The sequence below is a fragment of the Budorcas taxicolor genome, chromosome 2 (genome assembly GCF_023091745.1).
Source record: "Budorcas taxicolor isolate Tak-1 chromosome 2, Takin1.1, whole genome shotgun sequence".
Lineage (NCBI taxonomy): Eukaryota > Metazoa > Chordata > Mammalia > Artiodactyla > Bovidae > Budorcas > Budorcas taxicolor.
This window is the reverse complement of record NC_068911.1, coordinates 163,187,467-163,212,674: the sequence shown is the minus strand read 5'-3', so window position 1 is coordinate 163,212,674 and position 25,208 is coordinate 163,187,467. Positions and strand designations below refer to the sequence as shown.

General features: G+C 40.7%; 1 protein-coding gene across 2 annotated transcripts in view; it reads right to left on the bottom strand.

The window, feature by feature from the left end:
• Positions 1 to 25,208, bottom strand: part of CAB39 (calcium binding protein 39) — a 97,699-nt gene that overhangs the window by 33,855 nt on the left and 38,636 nt on the right. For both annotated transcript variants that reach the window (XR_008201042.1, XM_052658388.1), the window contains exon 2: positions 18,474 to 18,629. Coding sequence is in view for 1 of the 2 variants with exons in the window: in XM_052658388.1 (XP_052514348.1) it covers positions 18,474 to 18,587 (114 nt within the window). In the remaining variant the exon portion in view is untranslated. The remainder of the gene's footprint in view (positions 1 to 18,473; positions 18,630 to 25,208) is intronic.

Sequence of the window (25,208 nt, the reverse complement as noted above, 5' to 3'; positions counted from 1 at the left end):
GCCTGGAAAATCCCATGGACAGAGGAGTCTGGTAGGCTACAGTCCATGGGGTCGCAAAGAGTCGGGCATGACTGAGCAAAGAAACAAGGAGTAGAGCTTAGCCTTCTCTGCTTCTCTGACTAGATCAAAGCTTTGAGGCTCTTAATAACCTTCGTATGTCTCAGTTAATAACCTTCGTATGTCTCAGTTTATATTTTGCTTTGAAACCATGATATGATTTTAAATCTGAATTCAGACTGTACTCTCTGCTTTCCGACAGCAAAAATGAAGTATTCACTAAGGTGGGGGAAGGGGGAGTGAACAGTTAAAGGTATGGGGTTTCTTTTTCAGGTGATGAAATTTCTAAAATTGACTGTGGTTGTTTGCGGTTGCATATTACCTGTGATAAACTAAGAACTACTGAACTGTATACTTTAGATGGGTGAACTGTGTGATATGCAAGTTCTATCTGAACAAAGCTGTTTTTAAAAAACACAAGAGACAAGCAAGGTAACAGATGCTTCTATGATGAAACTCCCTTGGATTCACACATAAAGCCTGCTTCTTCCCTTTCAGCAGACAACACTATCACGAGAGGGAGGAAAACACCATCCAATTCTCTCCTCTGTTAACCATTATACTCATCTACCTATACTAACCTCCCTGGCTTCTGAATTCCACTCACCTCCTCCCTTCTCAGTATCTCATCCATCCTGTCTGTTATCGGCTCATACAGTCAACTCCCCTCTTACTTGATTCTCCCAAACTCAACTTTAAATATGATCTAGACTCCCATTAACAAAATTAAAGACGCTCTCCTTTGACCCCATAAGCCCCCGACCCGCAGCTACTGCCCACCCATAATTAAATCTCTCAAAACGTCTCCTTTTGTCTGTTACAGTCCGCATCTCTTCCTCTCTGTCCTATTCACTCTTCAGTCCAAGCCCGCGTGGCTTCTGCAGCTAGTACTTCACAGCTTTAGACAGCCACCAAGGACCTGCCTGCCATTAAACACAATTTTTAGTCCTCATTACATGGAGCTCTTGGCAGCGCTGGAAGCTGTTGATTACACCCTTCTTTTAAAACTGCTTCTCCCTGTACTCTGTGACTTACCAACACCCTCTCTTTTTGTCTTCCTGTCTCCCAGATTGCTCTTTCTGTCTCCTTTCTGGCTCATCCTTCTTGAGTGGGTCATTTAAATACTGGGACTATCTCCAAGCAAAGTACAAGGCCCTCTTCTTCTCATTCTATCATCTCTGCGAAAGTGACCTCATCCACACCCACAACTTTAATTACACGTAAATGCAATGCCTCAGATTCCTATCTCTAATTTCGTTCTCTGCCTAGCGTATTAAGCAGTTTACTCAGTGTCTACTACTCAAAGTGTCTCTACCTGGATGTCTCAAAGTGCCTCAGATCTAACTCATCTAGAGCAGAACTCGCAATCTTGCCCCAAAGCCTGGTATTCTTCCCTTGTTCCCTATTTCAGGGAAGGAGATCCCACTAATGATGTTTATAGCATGTGAGAAATTTAAGACTCATCCTTGACTTTTCCCTCTTCAGTACCCTGCCTCAACATCGCATTTATCACAGAATCTCTAAAATCCATCCATTTAGACCCCACATCACCACCCAAGTTGGAATCCCCATAACTCCTGTCTGGACTACTAAGCAGCCTACCAACTTGAATTCCCTACAGTCTGTCCACATCACAACCAGGACGATCTTTTCACAACACAAACTGATGACAATTTCTCACTAAATCTTACAATACTTCGTCTTAAAATGCTTAAATCTCTGTGCTTAAAATACTTCAATTACCTATTGCTCTTAGGGTGCAGAAAAATCCCCTTTTGACGTGGCCCAAAAAACCCTGCATGGTGGGCGTGTCCTCTCTGACCTGACCCTGCGCTGCAATTCCTCCCCACTATCCACACACCAAAGCACTGGACACACTGGGCCCCTTTTGGGCCCCTGTGCACATGGCTTCTTGAGCCCACAATGTTCTCTGTGCCCACATGGCGGCCCCTCCGCCAGCCAACTCCCACTCCCTTCACGGCTTGGCTCTGGTCAGCGCCTCAGAGAAGTCTTTCTGAGGCAACTCTGTCCTCCTGCCTCTTCCTCAGAGTCTCTCACAGCTGCAAGCAACCCTGCTCTCCCCTGTGATTTCCAGCTCACGTCCGCTTCCTCCTGCCCCATCAGAAGCCCCATGCTTGCAAAGGCTCCATACACACCTGACTGAACATGAGCGCACGTGATTGCTGGATATAACATGCAGATGGACACTGGATGTAGGGAAAGGTGCTGTTCTTACACCACAAAAATCAAGGAATTCCTCTTAAGAGAAGTGCAGATACAGGGACCTGAAGGAAGGACACTTTGCAGCATCTCACCAAGAAAAGTGAAGGCAACCTACCCGGCAGAGTGACAGTGGTGAGCAAGGAACCCAGCTCCCTGTTTCCTCCAAGTAGTCTGGAAGAATACACACTAGACTGAGTGCCGCCTGCCTAGGGGGAAGGTAAGAATACTCTCACTTTGCACCTGCTGTATTTCAGGTATGTTTGAATGCTTTACAATTCATATTTTAATTTGTAAAGAGCAAAATAACAAAGGGAATGAGAGAAACAGATCGAAGTATTCACTATATTTGTAACAACTGCCTTATCTTATTTCTGCTTCTGTTTCTCTTTTTCATTCCTCCCCACAGGACAACCCTCCCTAAATTTTTAAGATTTCTAACAAATAACTAAGTATACAGCTCGACATATGTAAACAGGTCTACCAATCACACCTTGAAAAACTGCCAAATAAAAAGCTGAAGACTAGAACAGGGCCTGACACATGAAAAGCTGACTCACACTACTCCAAGTAGAGACTGGCACTGGGGACAAGAGACTTCCGCAGCTGAGCACTTCCGTGTCTAGTCACCGTCCACATGGGGTAATCAGCAGCATGGCAGAAAGGAAAGGCTAAGAACCATCAACTTCTAATGTTTTAGTTTCTTGGCCTCACTCCCAACCAGCAATCAAACCTGTGCCCTCAGCAGGGAAAGCATTGAGTCCTGACCACTGGACCACCAGGGAATTCCCTAAAATTCATCAACGTTACTGTTTATTAACAGGCCTGATATAGGAGAATAATCAAGTTCATATCTCAATTGATGACTTCTAATTTTATGCATATTTCAACCATTTGTGTAATTTCTGTTCCCCACTACATAGATAAATTACAAGTTGATTTTTTGAAAAAAGCTTAAAAAAGAAATAAAAATGACCATATATTAAACTAAACATGATCTGAAAAGCTTATGAAGTGTTTCACCAGAAAAGGCGATGCAGCAAGAATTTACTGAATGAAGATGCCACGTACAGAATAAATAAACTTAGCTGTTCTCGTTTAGATTTCACTTGGTTCCCTTCATCAGCGTTCACATTAGGGACCCTGCCCAATGCCCGCTATCTGGCCAGCCTGCATTCTGCCACATGTTCTCTGCCTCTGACCACATCCGCCTTATCTGCCACCTCCCAGCTTGTCCCCTCACACCTACTAAGTAAGCTATTCACACTTACAGCTCCTCACAACTGTACCCTTGTCAAGCTGCTGAGGTCACCATGACACCTCATCTCCTGGGCTCCTTAATGGTCATGTTATACCTGTCCTGCTAAGTGTGCAAGTTTCGGGGCTGCTCGTGCTCACAGTTCCAGTTCTCTTGCTTCCCTAAACAACATCGGATGTTCCTTACTGAAAACTTTCTCTGCTTTAGCTGCAGGGTAGAGAAGGTGATGGAATCTGTGTACACCTGGTTCACGAAAATTCATGCTGTTCAACTACCTTCATTCAGCCAGAAACATTCCTTCAAACTGGATGGATTTCTCAACTGGCCACTCCCAGCAACAAATATTCCAAAACTGTTCCACTTTCCTCCAGAGACCTTAGCTCTCTTTCTCTGGTCCATATCTGAACAGCTAGCTTCACTTCCCCCATACTGAGACAAGACTTGAAAAACATCTTCGACTCCCTCAATCCACCCTGATTTGTTTCTGCCATTCTCTGTCTCAACCCTGGAGATACACCAGAATCATTTGGGGGACTTTTAAACAAAGATGCTCACTCCCCTAAGAGACTTACTAGTAACAGAAACAGTCTTTTTACACGGAGATGCCCTTTAACCATGTGATCACCTGTGAACAGCACTGAGACTACTGACCTCGTGTGCCTCCTCAAAGGACACACTGGAAAGCGCACGACATCACTTCTGTTTTTTTCTTGCCAAAAAAGGCATCACCTACATTGACTCATGAGGAATATCAGCCAAACCCAAACGAAGTGACAGTCTACAAAATAACTGGCCAGTATTTTTCAAAAGTGCCAAGGTCATAAAAGTCAAAGGCTGAGAAACTCTTCCTGATTAAAGGAGACTTTAAGGAGATGTTACAGCTAAATGAAATGTGGATCCTGAATGGGATCCTGGCCCAGAAAAAAACACATTAGCAGGACAACAGTGGAAATGTGAAAAAGGTCTGTGGATTAGTTAGTGGTAGTAGTACAGCATATCAGTGTTAGCTTCCTGATTTGATCATTGTACTGCGGCTACATAAAATGTGAACATTTGGGGAAGGGTACTCTTTTGCAGTACTCGTTTTATCAGTTTTAAAATTTAAACAATCTGGTTATTTTGCTTTTACTTCACAGGTTAGAGGCAGCCCTCCTACTCAGTTCTTAGTATGGATGCCAGAGAAAAGGCCCCTACACAGCAAGGCTGGCCTTGCCTCAAGGGCCCCCCGCCCCGCCACAACTCTGTCAGTCTGCAGGGCCAGACGGCTGCTGGGAACCACTCCTTTCCTTAAGACGTCAGATCCCCAGTAAAGGTCCTCCCAGTTCTCCTCTACTCTTGCCCTCTTGCCCTGGAGGCTCTGTCTCTGCTCGAGCGGCCTGGATGCCACACTACTCCTCTGCCCTCCAGAGCCCGTCCTGGTCCCGCCATTCTCTCCTGCTGCAGCAGTTGCCACCTTGTCTCCCCGCCCCCTTGTACTGCTCTAGCCTCTCCTCCACACCTCTCATTTCCCTAACACTCAAGGGCTTCAGAAAGGGCCTGCTTACCCTCCTCCCTCCACCGTGTATGAGACAGTGACTGACACACAGTCTGCCTTCCATGGTTTTGTTAACACTGAACTAACCGGCTGGGACATTTTGTCAGTAAAATGTGGTGTTCTGAGACACAGATGCTACACTTATGTGGCCAGTGAGCCTCCGAGTATTATTAATATGCTTCATGGGCATAGACTACTAACAGTGGCCAACTGCTTTATAAATAGCCTGGTCATGAAGAAAGCATGTGCGAGAACTGCCCTCCACCCCTACCCCCATGATAAGCCCACTCACTTGACTGGAAAATGTGGACTGTGCCTCACCCACTCGCTGCTGACCGGTCTAGGTGAGACAGACAGAACTTTAAGTTCCTGGTTGTTTCCTTGCAGCTTCAGAGAAGTGCTTTACTCTGTGATTCTACTAAGCAGCCATATAGTGGGAGTTTGGGGACACCTCTGTTGAGCAGAGTCACAGAGGAAAAGGTCTAAGGCTTGGCGGAGCTTCTCAGAGGCAAGGCCTGGGTAGGGTGGGTTGGGGGCAGGCAGATTAAGCCCATGCCACGAAGCCTCATTGACTCCCACAAATAACCAGTTGGACACAACTTTATTTCTATTCAGCATCTTAAAAAATATTTTTACATCAAACAACGTAAGGTACAGGATCTACTTAAATAGCAACCAATACTCTAAAGTTCATACCAACTATTCACCTCACTAGTGACAGTATCAGAACCATACTTCTTTACCTACCAGGGTGAAGAGACAAGTAAATACTTCAAATTTTTAAGGGTTGTGCCCATAATAACTCCCCCAATTAGAACTAAGGCTGTGAGACTTCCCTGCTGCCTGCTTTCTCGTTAAAAAATACAAAGAGGTGGAAGAAAAGCAACTAGCAAGCCTAACATTAGTGGCCAAGTTCAAGACTTCCAAAACTTCAGGGGTCATATTAAATCTCTTCCCCTGAACCCCATGTTCCCACGCTACCCATCCCTGTACCATTTTACCATCATCAGTGGCAACCACTCAGATGCAAAGCTGTGATGCAAGAAACATTTTCACATCAGAGGTATTCCTCACTCTCCCACTAGGGCTTGCAGACCACGTCCCTGCAGTGCTCACAGTCCTTACCACCCACACCTCTTCTGGTCCCAACAAAGCCCAACTACTCAGAAGGCTCCAAAGTGGCCTCGTGGTAGGAGGTGAAAGGTGACAAGGTGTCTACTCACAGATGGAGGTACAGGGTTTACCTGGTGGAGTACAAGACTGGGTATGCTCTCCCCTTTGCCCCAAGTTTTAACAGATAAAAGTTACTTGTTAAGCCTAACTTACTAGTTCATACCACACTTAAGCACAGCAAGAGTAAAATGTTGAAGTACAGATATAGCTAATTCAGAAATTAAAAGACAAGAAGATATTCTTGACAAATAGATATCTTAAAGAAGATATACTACTTTATAATATAAGCGAATATAATAATATTAGCTTAAAATGATAAACTGCAAAGAACTGACTCATTTGAAAAGACCGTGATGCTGGGAAAGACTGAAGGCAGGAGGAGAAGGGGACGACAGAGGATGAGATGGCTGGATGGCATCACTGACTCAATGGATATAGGTTCGAGTAAACTCTGGGAGTTGGTGATGGCAGTGCCTGGCGTGCTGCAGTCCATGGGGTCACAAAGAGTCAGACACGACTGAGCGACTGGACTGAATTGAAAATGGTAAAATATTTTCCCCCTCCTATCAGAAACAGACTTCTGGAAGATACACTGGTAGTAGAAAAATAAATTGGTACAACTTTATTGGAGGGCAATTTAGTAAAATATAACAAAAAACCAAAAAGCTTTAAAAGGTGCAATCCCTCTGAGTCACCCATTATACATCTAAGGAATTTACCCTGGGGAAACAGAAATGTAAGTACAAGCAGGGTCATTTACCACAGTGAAAAGATCAGAAGTAAAAGTTATCTTTGGGAATTCCCTGGAGGCCCAGGGGTTAGGATTCTGTACTTCCCTGCAGGGCACATGAGTTCTATCAGGGAACTTAGATCCCATGTAAGCTGCAAGACACAGCAAAAAAAAAAAAAAACAACACCTGAATGGAACTAGTTAATGATGTACCCATAAAATGGAAGATTATGGCAAGCTTTGAAAACAATTAAGTAGATCTATATTGACATGCAAAGATTTAAAATTAACAAACCAGGACCTAAGATGACATGACCTCGGGTTGAGTAACTTACCTGCCCCAGAAAGAGAGAGAGACTGCGAATATGAATGAGAATCCTAGAGGCTGTCCCACTACATTAAAAGTAGTCACTGCATGCAGGAGTGGACTGGGGATGAGCTTTAGTTTCCCTTTTATGCTCTGCTGAACTTCCCTAATTTCTGGAATGAACACATACTGCTGTTGCTACTGCTAAGTCGATTTAGTCATGTCTGACTCTGTGCGACTCCATAGACGGCAGCCCACCAGGCTCCCCCGTACCTGGGATTCTCCAGCCATAGAACACTGGAGTGGGTTTCCATTTCCTTCTCCAAATGCATGAAAGTGAAAAGTGAAAGTGAAGTCGCTCAGTCGTCTCCGACTCTTCACGACCCTGTGGACTGCAGCCTACCAGGCTCCTCCATCCATGGGATTTTCCAGGCAAGAGTACTGGAGTGGGTTGCCAGTGCCTTCTCCAAGTATCTTTATACTGTATTATATTATCTGACATGTCTATTTCCTCTGTGTGTGTGTTAGTCACTCAGCCGTGTCCGACTCTTTCTGACCCTGTGGACTGTAGCCCGCCAGGCTCCTGTCCTTGGAATTCTCCAGGCAAGGATACTACAGTGGGTGCCATTCCCTTCTCCAGGGCATCTTCCTGACCCAGGGATCAAACCCAGGTCTCCTGCATTGCAGGTAGACTCTTTACCATCTGGGCTACCAGGGAAGCCCTTCTACTAGATTATAAAGAACAAAGACAAAATTTGATACATGTGCCCATCTATCTGCCCTATATGGAAGGGCACTAAAATGTCTATGGATTCAATCAAGTTGGGAATCTTTTGCAAAAGGTGACAATGAAGCGATGACAGTAATTACTTCTATTGTCATCTTTTGAAAGCAAACAACAAAATAAAAACCTGTCCTGACAATTACTGTGCGTCTGAAACTCCCCAGAAGGTAACAAATCAGATGAGAACTGTTATTTATAAAGTCGTCTTTTTAGAAAAAATTTTGAAGTGATCTATTAAGCAGAGTTTTTCATTCTTCTGTTCACTACTGGTTTATATAATCAAGTTTATTCTAATTTACATGCAACTAATTGTTATTATTGAGAAATTCCTAAAAAAACCCAGATTTTTTTGAGGTGGAGGGGGCTCATATCATTTATTATTTTGTATTATACATTTTTGAGTTTTTTTATACCCACTCTTATGCAAAAGAACAATTTTAAACAAAAATCCTCTAAATATCTCCAGCCTATATTTATTGCCTCAAATATCAATTCTTTCTCAAAAAGCGATTTATTAGATGACCTCATTTAAAAAAGGAAGTTCTTAAAGTAAATTAAGATAAAAGATGTAAGATGGAATCTAGAAGTAAACTGAGGAACATTGCTGGCACTAAATACTCAAAAATAAGACCAAATTTTTATTATCACATTAATTTCTAAATTAAAAAAATCCTATATATATGTGTCTCTCTATTAAAGAAAATATCTGAGTATGCTAAACTGAAAAATCATGGGCTAAGAAAAGCCTATTAATAACCTTCTGGTGTCAAAGATTACTCTAAACAAGTTTAGTTACCATGAGTCACTGTTAAATGGCTATGCTATGAAAAGACTGCTCCCTTCCCCCCTCTTAAATATGCCAGCAAACTTAGTCCTCTCATGAAATGAGTGAATACAGCTATTCAATCCTGTGAACACATGCATTCACAGTGATGAAGAGAACCAAGTATGAGCTGAGCAAGGCAGCTATACCTTCTTTATATAGCATGCAGTGGCAAAGAGTGTGTAAACAGTCATTATGTATACCAGGCCTCTGTGGCTGTGAGCAATGAGAGAACTAATTCCATTCCAGACTCCCATGCTCCAGTTCCCTAAAAATAAAGATGGTAAGATAAACCACTTTTTTCTAAAAGTATAAGCAAAGTAGTTTTCAAATTCTCTTTAAAAGGTATGACCCAGTTCCTAAGGGAGTAATCTATTTCTATTACAGACAATTCTTAATATGGTAACTGTGTACCATACAGAATAAGGAAAAATATCAACATACTATTAAAAAAGAAACACTCAAATGTTATATTTATCATTTTGTTTATAAGATCACAAGAAATGAATGAGAAAATGCCCATGGATATCAAGAACAAAGGAGATAAACTCAAAATTTTACCACAGGTTTAGCAGAGCTAGGAGTGAATACCACCTCTGATTCTACTATAATGAATGTCCTTGGAAACAAGCTTTCTTCACGTGGATCATGAGAATAACTATTTTACCTTGAAATAAGATGGATACTATTTTACCTCGAAATAAGATGGGGGCCTATTTTCTACAAAGGCACTTTGCAAAGTAACGGTGTTATATCACCACACCAACACAAACCCTGAGACAGGAAACTTGCTATCTCCCGTGGAAGCTAACTTCCACTTACTTTCCCGAATATCAAGATGAAACTGGACTCCCTGTTTTATCTCCACTCACAGGTCTTAGGTCTATCTTCTGTCAGTCTGGAAGCTTCTCTAACATAAAATGAGCCCCTAAAAACATTTTACTAAGAGCACTAGGACTCAAATTTGATTCTCTCTCTACATCTCCAATTCCTTCAACTGTTTCTCATGGCAGGACTCAGAATTTCGGTGCTCACCTGGTCACTCCCCTCTCAACCCTTGAGCTTCTCTACAAACTCAGTATGGACTTGTCTACAAAGAGCAGAAGATGGTCACTCTGAGGCTGCTGTTTCTCTACTATTGTGACCTAGGCTTTCAACAGTCTTTCTGGATACTTTATTACATGGTCTATTCCTTCTTAGGAATAGAACCATCTATGGTTCTAAGTCACCTATACCTCAGCTGCTACATGGAGAGTCCTTTTCCCTTCTAACTGAGTTACATTTAACATACAACAAAACACACATATTTAAAGTGTCCATATTTATACAGTCCATGGAATTCTCTAGGCCAGAATACGGAGTGGGTAGCCTTTCCCTTCTCCAGGGGATCTTCCCAACCCAAGGATTGAACCCAGTCTCCCTCACTGCAGGCAGTGTCTTTGCCAGCTGAGTCACAAGGGAAGCCCTATTTAAAGTGTACAACCTGATAACTCTGGACTTAGGCACACAGCTCTAAGACAAGTGAACATATCCATGACTACCATGATCCTGCTATAATCCCCTCATTCCACCAACCCCACTCTAACCGGCCCACCACTCATCTACCTTCTGTCACTGCGGCTATTCACAGTTCTGTAATATAAACAAAATCATACATTATGTATTCTTTATAACCTGGCTTCCTTCACTTAACACGTTATTTTCAGATTCATTCATGCTGCTGTATACAGCAAGAGTTTGTTCCTTTTTATTGCTGACTAGTATTCCATTCTATGGATGTGTCACAACCGGTTTATTCACACACTTGGGCTACTTCCTGTTTTGGACTCTTCCAAATAAAGTTGCTATGAACATTTATGTTGAGTCTTTGTATGGACCATATGTTTCTCGCTCTCTTGGGTAAATACGTGGGAGTGAAATGGCTATATTTAAGTTCAGCTTTTCCAGAAACTGACAAACTGTTTTCCAAAGTAGCTATATTATCTTACATTCCTACCGGCAGTTTTAATTGCTCACCATAACCACTAACATTTGATATAGCTGGTATTTTCAATACCTGCCATCGTGATAGGTGTGTAGTGGTTATCTCATCATAGCTTTACTTTGCAATTTCCTATGATGAACATCTTTGCAAGTGTTTATCTGAAATCTGTGTATCATCTTTAGTGAAGTGTATACGGAATCCTTTTTTTTTTCTTCTGGTTTTCTTATCAAGTTTTGAGAGTTCTTTAAGTATTCTTGATGCAATCTTTCATCAAATATATGCTTTGCAAAGATTTTCTCAGTCTGTGGTTTGTCTTTTCATTCTTTTAACAGTGTCTTTAGAAGACTTGACGGATCTAGTGCTGATGAATTACAATTTATTATTTTTTTCTTTTATAGAGTATGCTTCTGGTATCACATCTAAGAATTCTTTGCCTATCCCAAGATTATAAACATTTTTCTCCTGTTTCCCAGGCGCTTTAAAATTTTACGTTTTACATTCAGTTGTGTGATCCGTTTTGAATTAATTTTTGTATATGACATGAGGCATGGGTCCAACATATTTTTTGCACATGTGGCTATCAGGTTGTTTCAGTACCAATTATTAAAACTACTATCCTTGTTCCACTGAACTGCATTTTCATCTTTGGCAAAAAATTTCCATACACATGTAGGTTTTATTTCTGGATTCTCTCTTCTGTCCCATTGATCTATTGGTGTGCCTAACAGACTTCTTTTATCAATCACTGAGATTGGAGTATCAAACTTTCCAATTTTAATTGTGGATTTAACTGTTTCACTTCATAGTTTTATCAGTTTTTGCTTTGTTTTAAAGCTGTTATTAGGTGCATAAACATTTAAGGTTGCAATATCCCTTGGATTAACTGACCCCTATTTTATCATGAAATAACTATCCCTGATACTATTTTCTCAGAAATCTATTTTTGTCTGATATTAATAAAGCTATTTCAGTCTTCTTTTGACAAGTGCTAACATGATCTATCTTTCTCCTTCCTTTTACTTGTCTTCAAAGTGCATTTCTTGTAGGCACATACAGTCAGGACTTTTCCTCTTTCTAACCGCTTTTAAAACCTGAAGTATAGCTAGTTCATAACAGTGTGCTAGTTTCAGGTGCACAGCAAAGCGATTTCAGTTGCATACGTAACATTCTTTTCCAGATTCTCTTCCATTTTAGGGTATTATGAGATACTGAATATGGTTTCCTGTGCTGTACAGCAGGTCTTTGTTGTTTATCTATTTTATATATAGTAACGTGTATGTTAATCCCAAACTCCCAATTTATCCCTGCTATACTTTCTGGAGACCACAAATTTGTTTTCTTTGTCTGTGAGTCTATTCCTATTTTGTAAATTAGTTCATTTATATCATTTTTTAAAAATTCCACATAGAAGTGGTATCGTATGGTATTTGTCTTTCTCTTTCTGACATACTTCCCTTAATATGATAATCTCTAAATTTATTCAGTTAGGACTTTCATATCCAACCTGATAAGCACTGCCTTTTAACTGGAGTATTCAGACATTTATACTAAATGTGATTATTAATACAGTACATTTGAGTCTAGTATCTTGGTATTTGTTTTCCATTTGTTCTACCCACTCTATACTGCTGTTCTTTCCTCTTTTTCTGCCTTCTTTTGGTTTAATCAAATACTTTTAGTGATTATATTTTATTTTCTCCTTTGGTATCCCGTCTGCTTTTTCAGACCCTGATACAGAGCGATACTTGTATCTGTGCTGCACTTTATCAGTTACAATCATATCCTTCCTCCTGCCCCCCTTCTCCAGCTAATTAACCCTTCTTTGGTGCCTGATTTAGTCACCTACAGAGTCTTCTATTCTTCTCCAATTTCTGTCATTCACAAGCTCTGTTACTTAAGCCCTTCTTCAGTGATAATAAATGTTATCAAAAGTTTCGAGTTGGGGACAGTATCCTGCAACAGGTCACCAAAAACCTGCCTAGGTGCTTGGTTATCCATTAATTAGATCCACTGGGTATAATTATTCATCCAATCATGAAAAGTGTCCATTGAGCATACTGAACTACACAGGAAGATAATTAATAAACACAAAACAATATGGAAGATACTAGGACTAACAGGGTAGACCTCTTGAGAAGGGTCATTTATCTCATTGTTTGTGTGGGTGGTAGTACTGTAAGGAATGTGATACTTGGCCACCATCATAAAATTCAGAAGATACCAGCTTGGGATACTCTTATTGGTCATAAACTCAACATACAAATTATTACAACATCCTCAGTAATACATGTTTTATCCTATTCAGTAGACACTAAAGAGTTTAGAAGAGATACAAGCTGACAGTGTTTCATGTTAACTCTTAATTCCATTTTCAATAAATAAAAAGTAATTATGGAGCTGTCTTTGGAAGGCTTATGTTCTAACAGAGGGAAGAACTAATTATGAAAAAATCAATAAGTATATTAAAGATGTTAAGCGATACACAGAAAACAGCAAGATCGGGTTAACAGGAATGCTGGGGTCTAGTCAAGGCTATGGTTTTTCCAGTGGTCAAGTGTGGATGTGAGAGTTGGACTGTGAAGAAAGCTGTGTGCCGAAGAATTGATGCTTTTGAACTGTGGCGTTGGAGAAGACTCTTGAGAGTCCCTTGGACTGCAAGAAGATCCAACCAGTCCATCCTAAAGGAGATCAGCCCTGGATGTTCTTTGGAAGGAATGATGTTAAAGCTGAAATTCCAGTACTTTGGCCACCTCATGTGAAGAGTTGACTCATTGGAAAAGCCTCTGATGCTGGGAGGGATTGGACGACAGAGGATGAGATGGCTGGATGGCATCACCGACTTGACGGACGTGAGTCTGAGTGAACTCCAGGAGTTGGTGATGGACAGGGAGGCCTGGCATGCTGCGATTCATGGGGTTGCAAAGAGTCGGATATGACTGAGTGACTCAACTGAACTGAGGCTGCATTTTAAATAGAGGGTTGGGTGAAAGCAATATTTGAGCAAAGCCTTGAAGGCAGCAAGGGGGCAAAACAAGCAGAGAGTTGGGGCAAGCACATTCCAGGCAAAGGGAACAGCCCAGTGCAAAAGCCTCAAGGCAGGGGTGGACTGGAGTGCAGGAGGAAAGGCAAGCCGACGCTGGGGGGAATACTAGGAGCAGGGACGGGCCTGACTGACCCGGGCAAGGACGGGCATTTATTTTTAGTTAAAAACACCAAACAGGAAATATTGTAAGATTTACAGGCCACACAGTCTCTGTTGCAGTTTTCTTTGCTTTTAAAACCAATCCTTTAGAAATGTAAAAGCCATTCTTATCTCATGAGCCTTACAAAAACAGGCCTAGGCAGGATTTGACCTGTAGAACTTAGTTCAGCTCCTGTAAGGATTTTGACTTTTACTGTAAGGGAAATATTATTTGACGCATGTTTTGAAAGAATCATCATGGTTGTGGGGGACCAGTTAGAAGAACACTGCAGCAATGCAGAGCAAAGATAACAGCTTAGGCCAGAGTGGGAACCAGGAAAATGGGGTGAAGGAGTCATTAGATTCTGGCTTTTTAACACTCCCCGCCCCAATTAAGTGGATGAACTTGCTCATGAATTGGATTTGGGAAGTATGAAAGGAGTCATGGATGACTCAAGTCTTTTGGCCTGAACAACTAGAAGGATGGTGTCTCACTACTCATGATCGGGATGTATGAAATGTGTGCTTTGCTTCAAAACAAAGTAGAATTCATATTCCTTAAATTCCAGCACAACTTTACAGCTCTTTATTCTTCCAGAACTTCATAATCATTTTTTGTCAAGGTACAAAAAGATCCTGCTGTGATGTGAATGGAATTGCTTTAAGCTTATTCTGTCCAATGACATGGACAGGTTCTGCATACCTCCTGATAAAAGTATTCCCAGATCCCTATTTATTTGTTGTTACTACAAATAAAATACTTTTAAAAAAATTATAATTTCTAGATCATTTTGATTGATATTTAGGGAAGCTATAGATTTTGTATTTAGCTGCCCTAGTGAACTCTCATATTCACATTGATTCCTCTGTGCTTTGTAAAGATATACAAATATGTCAACACTGTAATTTCCCTTCTTTATTTGAAACAGATGTATTTTTCATTTCTAAACCATTTCTTTATGCATTGCCTAGAATTTCCAGAACAATGCTAGATAACAAATCATACAAAGCATCCTAACCTTCAAGTTTTCAGTTTTAAATATGATATCAAAGTAGTTTTTCAGGGTGTTCAATTTAGTGGTAATATTTTATCTTTCCATTGTTTTCAGGTCTCACTTCCCTTTTTACCACTTGTATTAGCAATGTCTCCTGAATCTTGACAAGAAAGTGAAACCACAAAGTTCAGGGTCTTCCTCTCTATTCCTAATCTATTCCAGAATAATTTGTATCAACCGGTCTTCAAAGTTGTCCCCTTTCTTTGAAACAAAACTTATTTTTCAAAAGTTCAACTAATTCTCTTTGCTTTGTTTATCCTAATAGCAGGAGGTCTATTCTTCCTTAGGTTTAGATCAGGATTTCTCAACCTCTATGTTACCAAAAACGGTTCCCTGAGACCCTTTCAAGGGGTCAATAAGGTCAAAACTGTTTTCTTATCAATGTAAATACATAATTTGCCCTTTTCGACTACAACCATTTGCAATGACGGTGCTGACCTCTTGCCAGAGTTACAACAGCTATCACTGTAGTTTTTTCATCCTCACACACTCAGTTTAAAAAACCGTTTCACTTAAGAGTAGTATGAGGAAGCAGAAAAATAATTCATTAAATTCTGACCTGCAAGCGGGAACATTTGATGTGACTGGCTTAAAGCTCAACATTCAGAAAACTAAGATCATGGCACCCGGTCCCATCACTTCATGGGAAATAGATGGGGAAATAGTGGCTGACTTTATTTTTGGGGGCTCCAAAAATCACTGCAGATGGTGACTGCAGCCATGAAATTAAAAGACTCTTACTCCTTGGAAGGAAAGTTATGACCAACCTAGACAGCATATTAAAAAGGAGAGACATTACTTTCCCAACAAAGGTCCTTCTAGTCAAAGCTATGGTTTTTCCAATAGTCACGTATGGATGTAAGAGTTAGACTATAAAGAAAGCTGAGCGCAGGAGAATTGATGCTTTTGAACTGCGGTGTTGGAGAAGACTCTTGAGAGTCCCTTGGACTGCAAGGAGATCCAACCAGTCCATCCTAAAGGAAATCAGTCATGGGTGTTCATTGGAAGGACTGATGTTGAAGCTGAAACTCCAATACTTTGGACACCTGATGCAAAGAGCTGACTCATTTGAAAAGACCCTGATGCTGGGAAAGACTGAGGGCAGGAGGAGAAGGGGACGACAGAGGATGAGATGGTTGGATGGCATCACCAACTCAATGGACATGAGTTTGGGTAGGCTCCGGGAGTTGGTGAGGGACAGGGAGGCCTGGTGTGCTGCAGTTCATGCAGTTGCAAGGAGTTGGACACAACTGAGAGACTGAACTGAACTGAACTGAATGGGAAGTACACACAAAGCACCTTCTGCCCCTTCCAGAAGTATGGCTGCTTGTCTTGAAAAAAAGTATTTGTATAATAATGCTTGGGCTATGAGCTGAACAAGCAGTTTTCTTCATGCAGTATCACTTTTCCTTGAAAGAAAATCTGACAAATTATTCAGGCTTGTATCCTTGGCAGGTATTTTTTCAAAAATAAACAAAGTGAACCTGTCACCTTAAGAAAAACAACCAACAAATAGTATTTGTTGCCAAACTTGAATTTTGAAATTTGAATACAACACGAGGAAGTTTGACCACTTTCTAAAAGTTTTACTTTTCTGAGATCACAGTAGTGTAATTTTAGAGTGTGAATTTTTGATACTGAATAATGTGTCAACATTTGGAAGATATAAGTCAATGATCCAACACTTTCTAAATGACCAATGCCTATAACAAAGTTATGTATGGATAAAGAACCTCTTCAAAGTAGAGAGTATGAGAAGTCCATTTATACACTTTGAGTCTATTACAACTAAGAAACTATCAACTGGTGAATATTCATGTGGTATCAGAAACTTCAAAAATCTGAAAGGCTATTAAAATACTCCTCTTTCCCAATTATGCATCTGTATGAGGCCAGATTTTCTTTATATACTTCAACCAAAATAATATAACAGCCATTTTTAAAAGAAGTTCACTTCATCATATTATTAACAGTTACCTATATATCTTACTAAGGTATACAAGAAATTGTCTACAGACTTTCTATGGAAGAAAAGCTGCATTATACCAAACTTCACTAATTGTACACTGCTTCCAATGACAGGAAGTTATATAACTAAATAGCCTATAATTACAAATCTTAATCCCATGACTGTGATATTCTTTTCTTTATAAGGATACAGGTAAACCACAGAATCTCAAACTTAAAAAGATGGTAGAAATGATGCAATTTAACTGTCAACTCAAAACAGAAAACAACTTTCTAAAATAAAAGAAAGGATGGAAAATGTTCCACTCAAGCACTTATCCAATGAATCATCAGGCGTTCAGCCCATGGGGAGACAGGTACCATGGAGGGCAAAGGTGGGCCAGAAATGACACATGGGTCAAAGAGCTCAAAGTCTAGAAAGGAAGACATAAATATGATGCAAATAAAACCATGTTGAAGACAGCAGCAGTCCGGCTATTTCCAAAGGAGGTGGCCAAATGGTGGATATTTGTTTTAGGGGGTAAGGATAAGGTCAGGAGAGGGAGTATTCTGGAAAGCCATTTGGGAAAACCAGATGAAGAGGCTGGTTCTGAAAAACGAATGAGGGCTAAGGGAAACGTGCGGGGCAGTGGAACAAGACAAAGACAGTACAGCTAGCTGACTGCTCTTAACTGCTTCCATGAACAGAGAGGGGCCAAGACTGGCAGAGCACACAGAGCAAGGAAGAAGGGTTAAAGTCCACCGAGAGCCGCGCAGGCCAGGCCACAAAGGGTCTCATGCACTACGCGAGAGGGCTGAACTGAAGGGTTAAAGGAGGGGAGACATTTCAGAAAGAGCCCTCAGGAGGCTACTACTACGGTCCATAAGGTCATGAGAATTTTTGTCAAGTAGGAATGGAAGTTGGGATCAATTCCTAAACCTCTCAGGAAGCAGTAGAGGTTCATGCTATTTCGTGAAAGTTGATGCTTCTCGGGGCGGGGGACAAACTGGGATGAAAGTCACATTTTGGACTGTGATGACTGGGTAGAAGATACTTGTCAGGGATACAGGAAACACAAAATCAGGAGAGGTATCTCCCATGGCAGACTACCAGTGGAAACACTGATTTTAGAAATCAGATAAACCACATCAACAACAAAAACCCCAAAAGTTAAAATAAAATTGGAAACCTCAAGTGAAAAACTTGAGAAAAAAGTTAGATATGTGTTAGATGGCAGAACAGGAGAACACACGTGGAATTTAAATAGCACCAGCAAGCGCTACTTGAGTTGGACTATATTTTAAAAACCTTAAATAAACACAAACTGAATTTACTGCTTTTTAGAAATCAGCTCATAATTTGTCTTAGATGTGCTCCTAATCCAAAGATTAAAAATATAAAATAAAGCCAAATACATACCTTTTCTGCTTTTTTGTCGGAAATGTCTTGCTTCTCCAGCACAGCCATGCTCTCCTTCAGGTTCTTCACGATGTCTGCAGGGGACTTGTGAGACTTCCCAAATGGGAACGGCATGGCGGCAGCGACAGGCGCCTCACTGCGCTCTGCCTGCTCTACCTGCGGACACAGTGCAAGGAACCAGTGAGGAAAAGGAGGCGGACAGAAGACGGACTTTCTAAATCCTAATCTGAGAAGAAAACCAGGCTTGAGCAAATTATTTCACATCAGTTTCAAAACCAGTCCTAGGAAATCCACAAATATATAAGAAATGACTGTAGAATTACAGAACACTTTGTACTTTTCAAAACACCTTTTTAATCCCCTGCGCTTGTAACCCCCATCTGGAGAGGAACGTGACGGTGCTGATGCTGGTGGCCTGCTAGTGCTGCCAGGGCCCCTCCTAAGCAACGGAATCTGTAATCTATGGGATCTTCTCAAACAATTCTCCAAGGACATTACATGACTTCCATTTACAGATAAAGCTGAATGACTTAAAGAAACTGGCTCAAGGTACTAAAGGGTAAAACCAGCTCAGGCTCAGGTTGATCCAAAGTGTCCGTAATCACCAGACTATACCTCCAGTTAATAGACACCTCTATCAGTTGAGGAAACTGAGGTAAAAAGTTAGTACTGGGGGCTTAGCCAAAAAACACTGGCAATAGGCCCACTCTCTAGGTCTCACCAGATGCGCTTTTTCAAGGTTTATGCTGCTTGCTGCTAAGCGTCCCGCAGGCACACCCAACCTCCTCCTCAGTCAGGCCCGAGGGCTCAGGGCTGGAGGGAACCTTGGAGAGAGCCTTGGGCACATCTCCCCAGTCAGATCTGCAAATTCTTTAAGTGATGGTTTCATGGTGTACTTTTTCTGCCTGGATATGGCTATTCTCTATGAAGGAACTCACTCGATAAATTCTGGGGACAATGAACTTCTGAAAGTTTTTAATTTTTTGTGGGAAGCAGAAGACAACGTTTCAATTACATGAGGCAAAAGGAGGGTATCAACTATTCAAAGAAGTCACCACGAATAAACACAGTTAACAAGATAAAGGATGGAAGGAATGGGAACCCGTCAGAAGTTACAATTTTTCTCACTAAATAAACTAAAAGAAGTTACACCCACCCTTGCTAAACCACCTCATATAAGATACCAAAAGATTAACACTTTTGAGAAGAACCTTAAAGATCACTTAGTTCAGTGACTTTCAACCTGGGAGTTCCAAACTCCTATAGTTAACTGCCCCTGGCACCCACTGCCCAGGTAGAGGTAGGTCTCAGACACCCCAACCCTACTCTATTTTTTTCGATCAACATAAAATCTCTCTGCCGCACAGCATCATAACACTTCCTTTGACCTTCACCTAAGATTTCACTGGAAGAAAGTGTTGGAATGTTTCTTCTCTAAAGTTTGAGATACAGAGAGCTGCATGTCTGTTTACAAATAAACATTTAGGGGGAAAGAACATGCAAATGAATTCTAACAGATCATGAACAGGTATGTTATTTCTTGACGTGGTTTGATATGATCTGTTTTGATCAATCTCTATGCCCGAATCAGTCACCTACACACAGTTCGCCTCTGTCAGCTTGTAAATCTTCTTTTGATCACAGTAAAACTATATCTTCATTAATCAAAGGGAAATGCCCTCAAACACAGGTTCTCAAAATTCAAAGATGCATAAATTTACTTCTAAATATCTTTTCTACAACAAGAAGTTTGGATCAACTACAGGTGAGTTACTCCCAGATGGCTGTTACGTTTTCTCTTTGATTACCTGGCAAGATGGGACCCAAATTCTGGATCATTCTTTTCCATTACTTTTTTCTTTTATTTATTTTGAAGAAGGGTAGAGGGCAATGCAGACTGCTCCTCTGTAAACAGTAAATTCACACTCACAATATATCCTATGAATATATAATCTTCCTATTTGTATTCCACAAATAATAGCAGTGATAAAAAAAATCTATGCTGGGTAAAGGCTGGGAATGTTTAATGGCTATTTTGCAGGAAATATTAGGGTGCTATGCAACAGAGATTATTTTCAGCTCCTGCTCAGTGGTGAAAGAAGTGACTTTCCAGCTACTACACATGAAATACTGGTCACAGAAGAAAACACACAGCTGCCGAAGAGAATACATATACAAACTGCTTTTGTGAGGGAAAGGGGAAGCATGCCACAATCATTTCTCTTAATTAATACACCAGGCAGACAAGATTCTGCTGAACATATAAACTAATAAACCATACTTGGAGGAATACAGTCAGTAACAAGCGGCGGACACTCCTCAGCAGGCTTTAACCCAGTCCCAGCTCTTCAGGACATGCTTGTGTTTTCTCTCTGCCCTCCCTCCCCATCTCTCATAAACACACTTTAAATATTCTTTTGATGTATTGTTTTAAAAATACAGTTCAGTATAATTATTAAGTAAAAGAATAAATAAGAACTATTTAAATAACATTACAAAATGTATAAATAAAAACTTTATCACATAGTTCTTATTTTAAAGCCTAAGTGCAATAATAAAAATCCTTTTATTTCTTTCATTTACACCTTCAAATTCACCAATTCTTATTTAATATAACCAAGATTTGGGGGATCAAAGACAAGGAAATAGTATCCCTTAAATCTTCTGCATTAGAATTTATTTCTTACAGCTAAATTTGCTTTGTACTAAGCTTAATTATCCTTATACTACTGTATGTCACTTGTGATCCAACTTTTTAAACAATTAACTGAAAATGTAGAGAAGTTTAAAATTCGTGAATGGCTTCTAAGTCATGACTGAGCAGGCAGACAATACATGTGCCTAGAACATTGCTAAAAGGCTAAGAGAAATACTTTTGAGAAATAAAAAGTCTTAAACACCTTAGCTTACATGCATAGAGTTACTAAGTACATATTTATTGTGTTACTGACTTTAGGATTAGTAAAAAAAAATAAAAGCAGCTACTGAGGCAGTGTTATAAGTAACATGGTGAAATCATGGATGTGTCATGTAAGTATTAATATGTTCATTAAAGTTGTGGAGAAAGATTCCAAAACAATTGATCAAAAGAGGCTGTACCTCTAGAGAGCAGGAAAAGTGTGGAGGATTGTTATTTTTCTTACAAACCCTTTCTATAACTTTTTGCCTCCTTCAATTTGATACATATAATTCTGGCAAACATAAAACTAAATTTAAAGAAATCAATGGATATATAAAATTATCCTTAATACATAAAAAGCACTATTAAGAAAACATTTCCATGGAAGGCTGAATGACAGAAAAGTAAGGCTGCCAATTTACTAACCTTACTAATCCACCAAGTCAGACAGAACCAACAGAACCAGCAGACTTTGACCATGATCTGTATGTAAGAAAACTACTGTTTCTAAAATATGTAATAGTACACACACATGCGTGCACACACACACACAGCTAAAAGAAATACAGACGACTAAACTAGATTTCATGAATCACTTTAATTCATTTTAGCAATAAAGAACTATCTGAAATCCACCTGAAGATCTGGAACCAAATAGAAACTGAGTTTGAGTTGGTCATGAGGCTTCAGTTTGCTTGTGCGTCTGTGGTGTACGTGTATGTGCTGTTCGCTCAGTCGTGTCTGACTCTGCAACGCCGTGGACTTTAGCCCTCCAGGCTCCTCTGTCCATGGGATTCTCAAAGCAGAAATACTGAAACAGGTTGCCAGTTCCCTCTCCAGCGGATCTTTCCAACCCAGGGATCGAACCCAAGTCCCCCACACTGCAGGCAGATTCTTTACCATCTAAGCCACCAGGGAAGCCCAGTCCTTACAAGCAACAAAGGTTAATCCCTTCACAGAACAACTCATGACCTTCCAACAAGGCCCAAATGATAGCAAATGCAGCACTGAGAATCAACTCTCCATCCCACTCTGCTTCCTTCCAGGAATGGAGACGGTGCTTTCAAAGGGGCCTGGTCCACCATCAAGCCGAACTATTCACAGGCTTCTGTGTCCGTGAAGGATGTGAAACACCCAGGCACATGTCTCCAAGAGTACGGAGATGCCCAAGCTGGAACTATTGCAGTAACAATGGTTAAAGGGCTTTCCCTGTGGCTCAGCTGGTAAAGAATCTGCCTGCAATGCAGGAGACCCGGATTCGATCCCTGGGTTGGGAAGATCCCCTGGAGAAGGGGAGAGCTACCCACTGTAGTATTCGGGCCTGGAGAATTCCTGGAGTGTATAGTCCACGGGGTCACAGAGTCAGACATGACTGAGCGACTTTTACTTCACTTCACTTCACTTCTAGATGGTTGTAAGACATCCCTCACCTGCCTTGCTCTCACTTCCCCCTTTCTTCCTTTACCATAAGGATTTGACAGAATTCTAGGGAACAATAACAGCAAGAGTTCCCGGAGTAAGGCCCTTCAATAACTTTTCATTGCCTTTTTGGTAAAACTCAAACTGTCTACCATGGCTTTACCCATCTCCAGTTAACACAGTCCTCCAGCCTCTAATTACAGGGGTCCAGCCACACTGAGGTCCTTCCTTTTGGTTCCCTAAATATGCCAACTACCTCTAAGCCAGAGTACCACACTTGAAAATATGGTAAAAAACTTTAAAATCTAGATGGATTTATGTGTTTTCACTGTTTCTCAACTATTGCATATGTTCAAAGTTTTTCTTAAACTACATTTTGCCTAAGCTATGTTTTAGACATAACCGGAGTTCATCAAGGAAATGGACAAAAATATATACTGTAGTTGAAAAAATTCATTTAGTTTTTAAATACTCTCTTCCCTGTCTCTTCAAAAAAAAACAAAAACAAAACCTGGTTCATAATAAATCTCAATAGGATTCCTTGGGCTGAGTCAAAATTACTAATGACACTGGGAGAAAGCCAGCCACTGTCAGCATTACAGAGGGCTGTGGAGACCCATCCCTGGGTCTCTCAAACTGAGGGTAAGCTTGTTCCTGATGGTTAATTAGTGGGACATGCCCAAATCCCAAAGACGACTCAGAGGGGAAATTTAACATGAAAACTGGGAGGACAGGGGTGGGGAATAATTTAGCATGCCTTTTATTTATAAAATAACATGCTAAATCTGCAAGAAAGGAATTTGCATAAACATTTAGCACTCCACACCTCTTAGCTTTCACACATTGGCTTTCCTGTCTTTCCAAATGTCCTTTCTTTCCGCCTTTAATTCAATGACTCATATTTATTCCAATGTTGATGTCCTTCAAGGTTCTATCTTGGCTGTCTTCTTATCCTATATTCTCTGAGTGATCTCATCTACCCACCGACTTCAACAACCTGAAATCTATCTCCAGCTCCAACCAATCAGCCTACATTTCTAACTTCTGCTCGCTACAGACACCCTCCAGGCAACTCAAATCTCACCCCCAAGTTCCTCTTATTCTTCTAAATTCCCCTTCACAGTGAATGGATCCACTGTTCACTCAATCACAAAACTTTGGTTGTCAGAGCAGATTCTTTCCATTTGTTAACTCTTTCATATAATCAGGAAGTTACTGAAGTTCACAACTGTAGTAAATTCAATTTTCTAAATCTCTCTACCCCTACAGACACCAAGTGGAGACTCTCACTATTCTCCATGAAGGGTTGTAGTTGTCAAAGGGGCTAATATCACTCCTAGGACATGTCCTGGAAAATCTGGTTGTCAGGATGACTGGGACACTTACTGACCCACTGAAATCAATTTAAAAAGGAGGAGGAGATTGCTTTTTGTGCTGCTGTTCACAAAAGCATAGCCCTCAGCCAGCTTCTATATCCGTGAGGTAGGGAGAAGAGGGCTAGACTGGGAGTAAATAAGAATAAATTAAGTCTGCACCTATGTCTACCACTGAGAGTTAAAGTGTCTAGCTTTAAAAAAACTATGCTGTTAAAAGTGCTGCACTCAATATGCCAGCAAATTTGGAAAATTCAGCAGCGGCCACAGGACTGGAAAAGGTCAGTTTTCATTCCAATCCCAAAGAAAGGCAATGCCAAAGAATGTTCAAACTACTGCACAATTGCACTCATTTTACATGCTAGCAAAGCAATGCTCAAAATTCTCCAAGCTAGGCTTCAACAGCATGTGAACCAAGAACTTCCAGATGTTTAAGGTGGATTTAGAAAAGGCACAGGGATCAAACTGCCAACATCCGTTGGATCATAGAAAAGACAAGAAAATTCTAGAAAAACACGTACTTCTGCTTCATTGACTACGCTAAAGCCTCTGACTATATGGATCACAACAAACTGTGGAAAATTCTCAAAAACATGGGAATACCAGACCACCTTACCTGCCTCCTGAGAAACCTCTATGCAGGTCAAGAATCAACAGTTAGAACCAGATGTGGAACAATGGACTGGTTGAAAACCGGGAAAGGAGTATGCCAAGGCTGTATACTGACACCCTGCTTATTTAACTTATATGCAGAGTACATCATGAGAAGTGCTGGGCTGGATGAATCACAAGCTGGAATCAAGACTGCCAGGAGAAATATCAATGACCTCAGATACGCAGATGACACCAACCTAATGGCAGAAAGCGAAGAGGAACTAAAGAGCCTCTTGATGAAGGTGAAAGAGGAGAGTGAAAAGGCTGGCTTAAAACTCAATATTCAAAAAACTAAGATCATGGCATCCAGTCCCACCACTTTATGGCAAATAGATGGGGAAACAATGGCAACAGTGACAGACTTTATTTTGTTGGGCTCCAAAATCACTG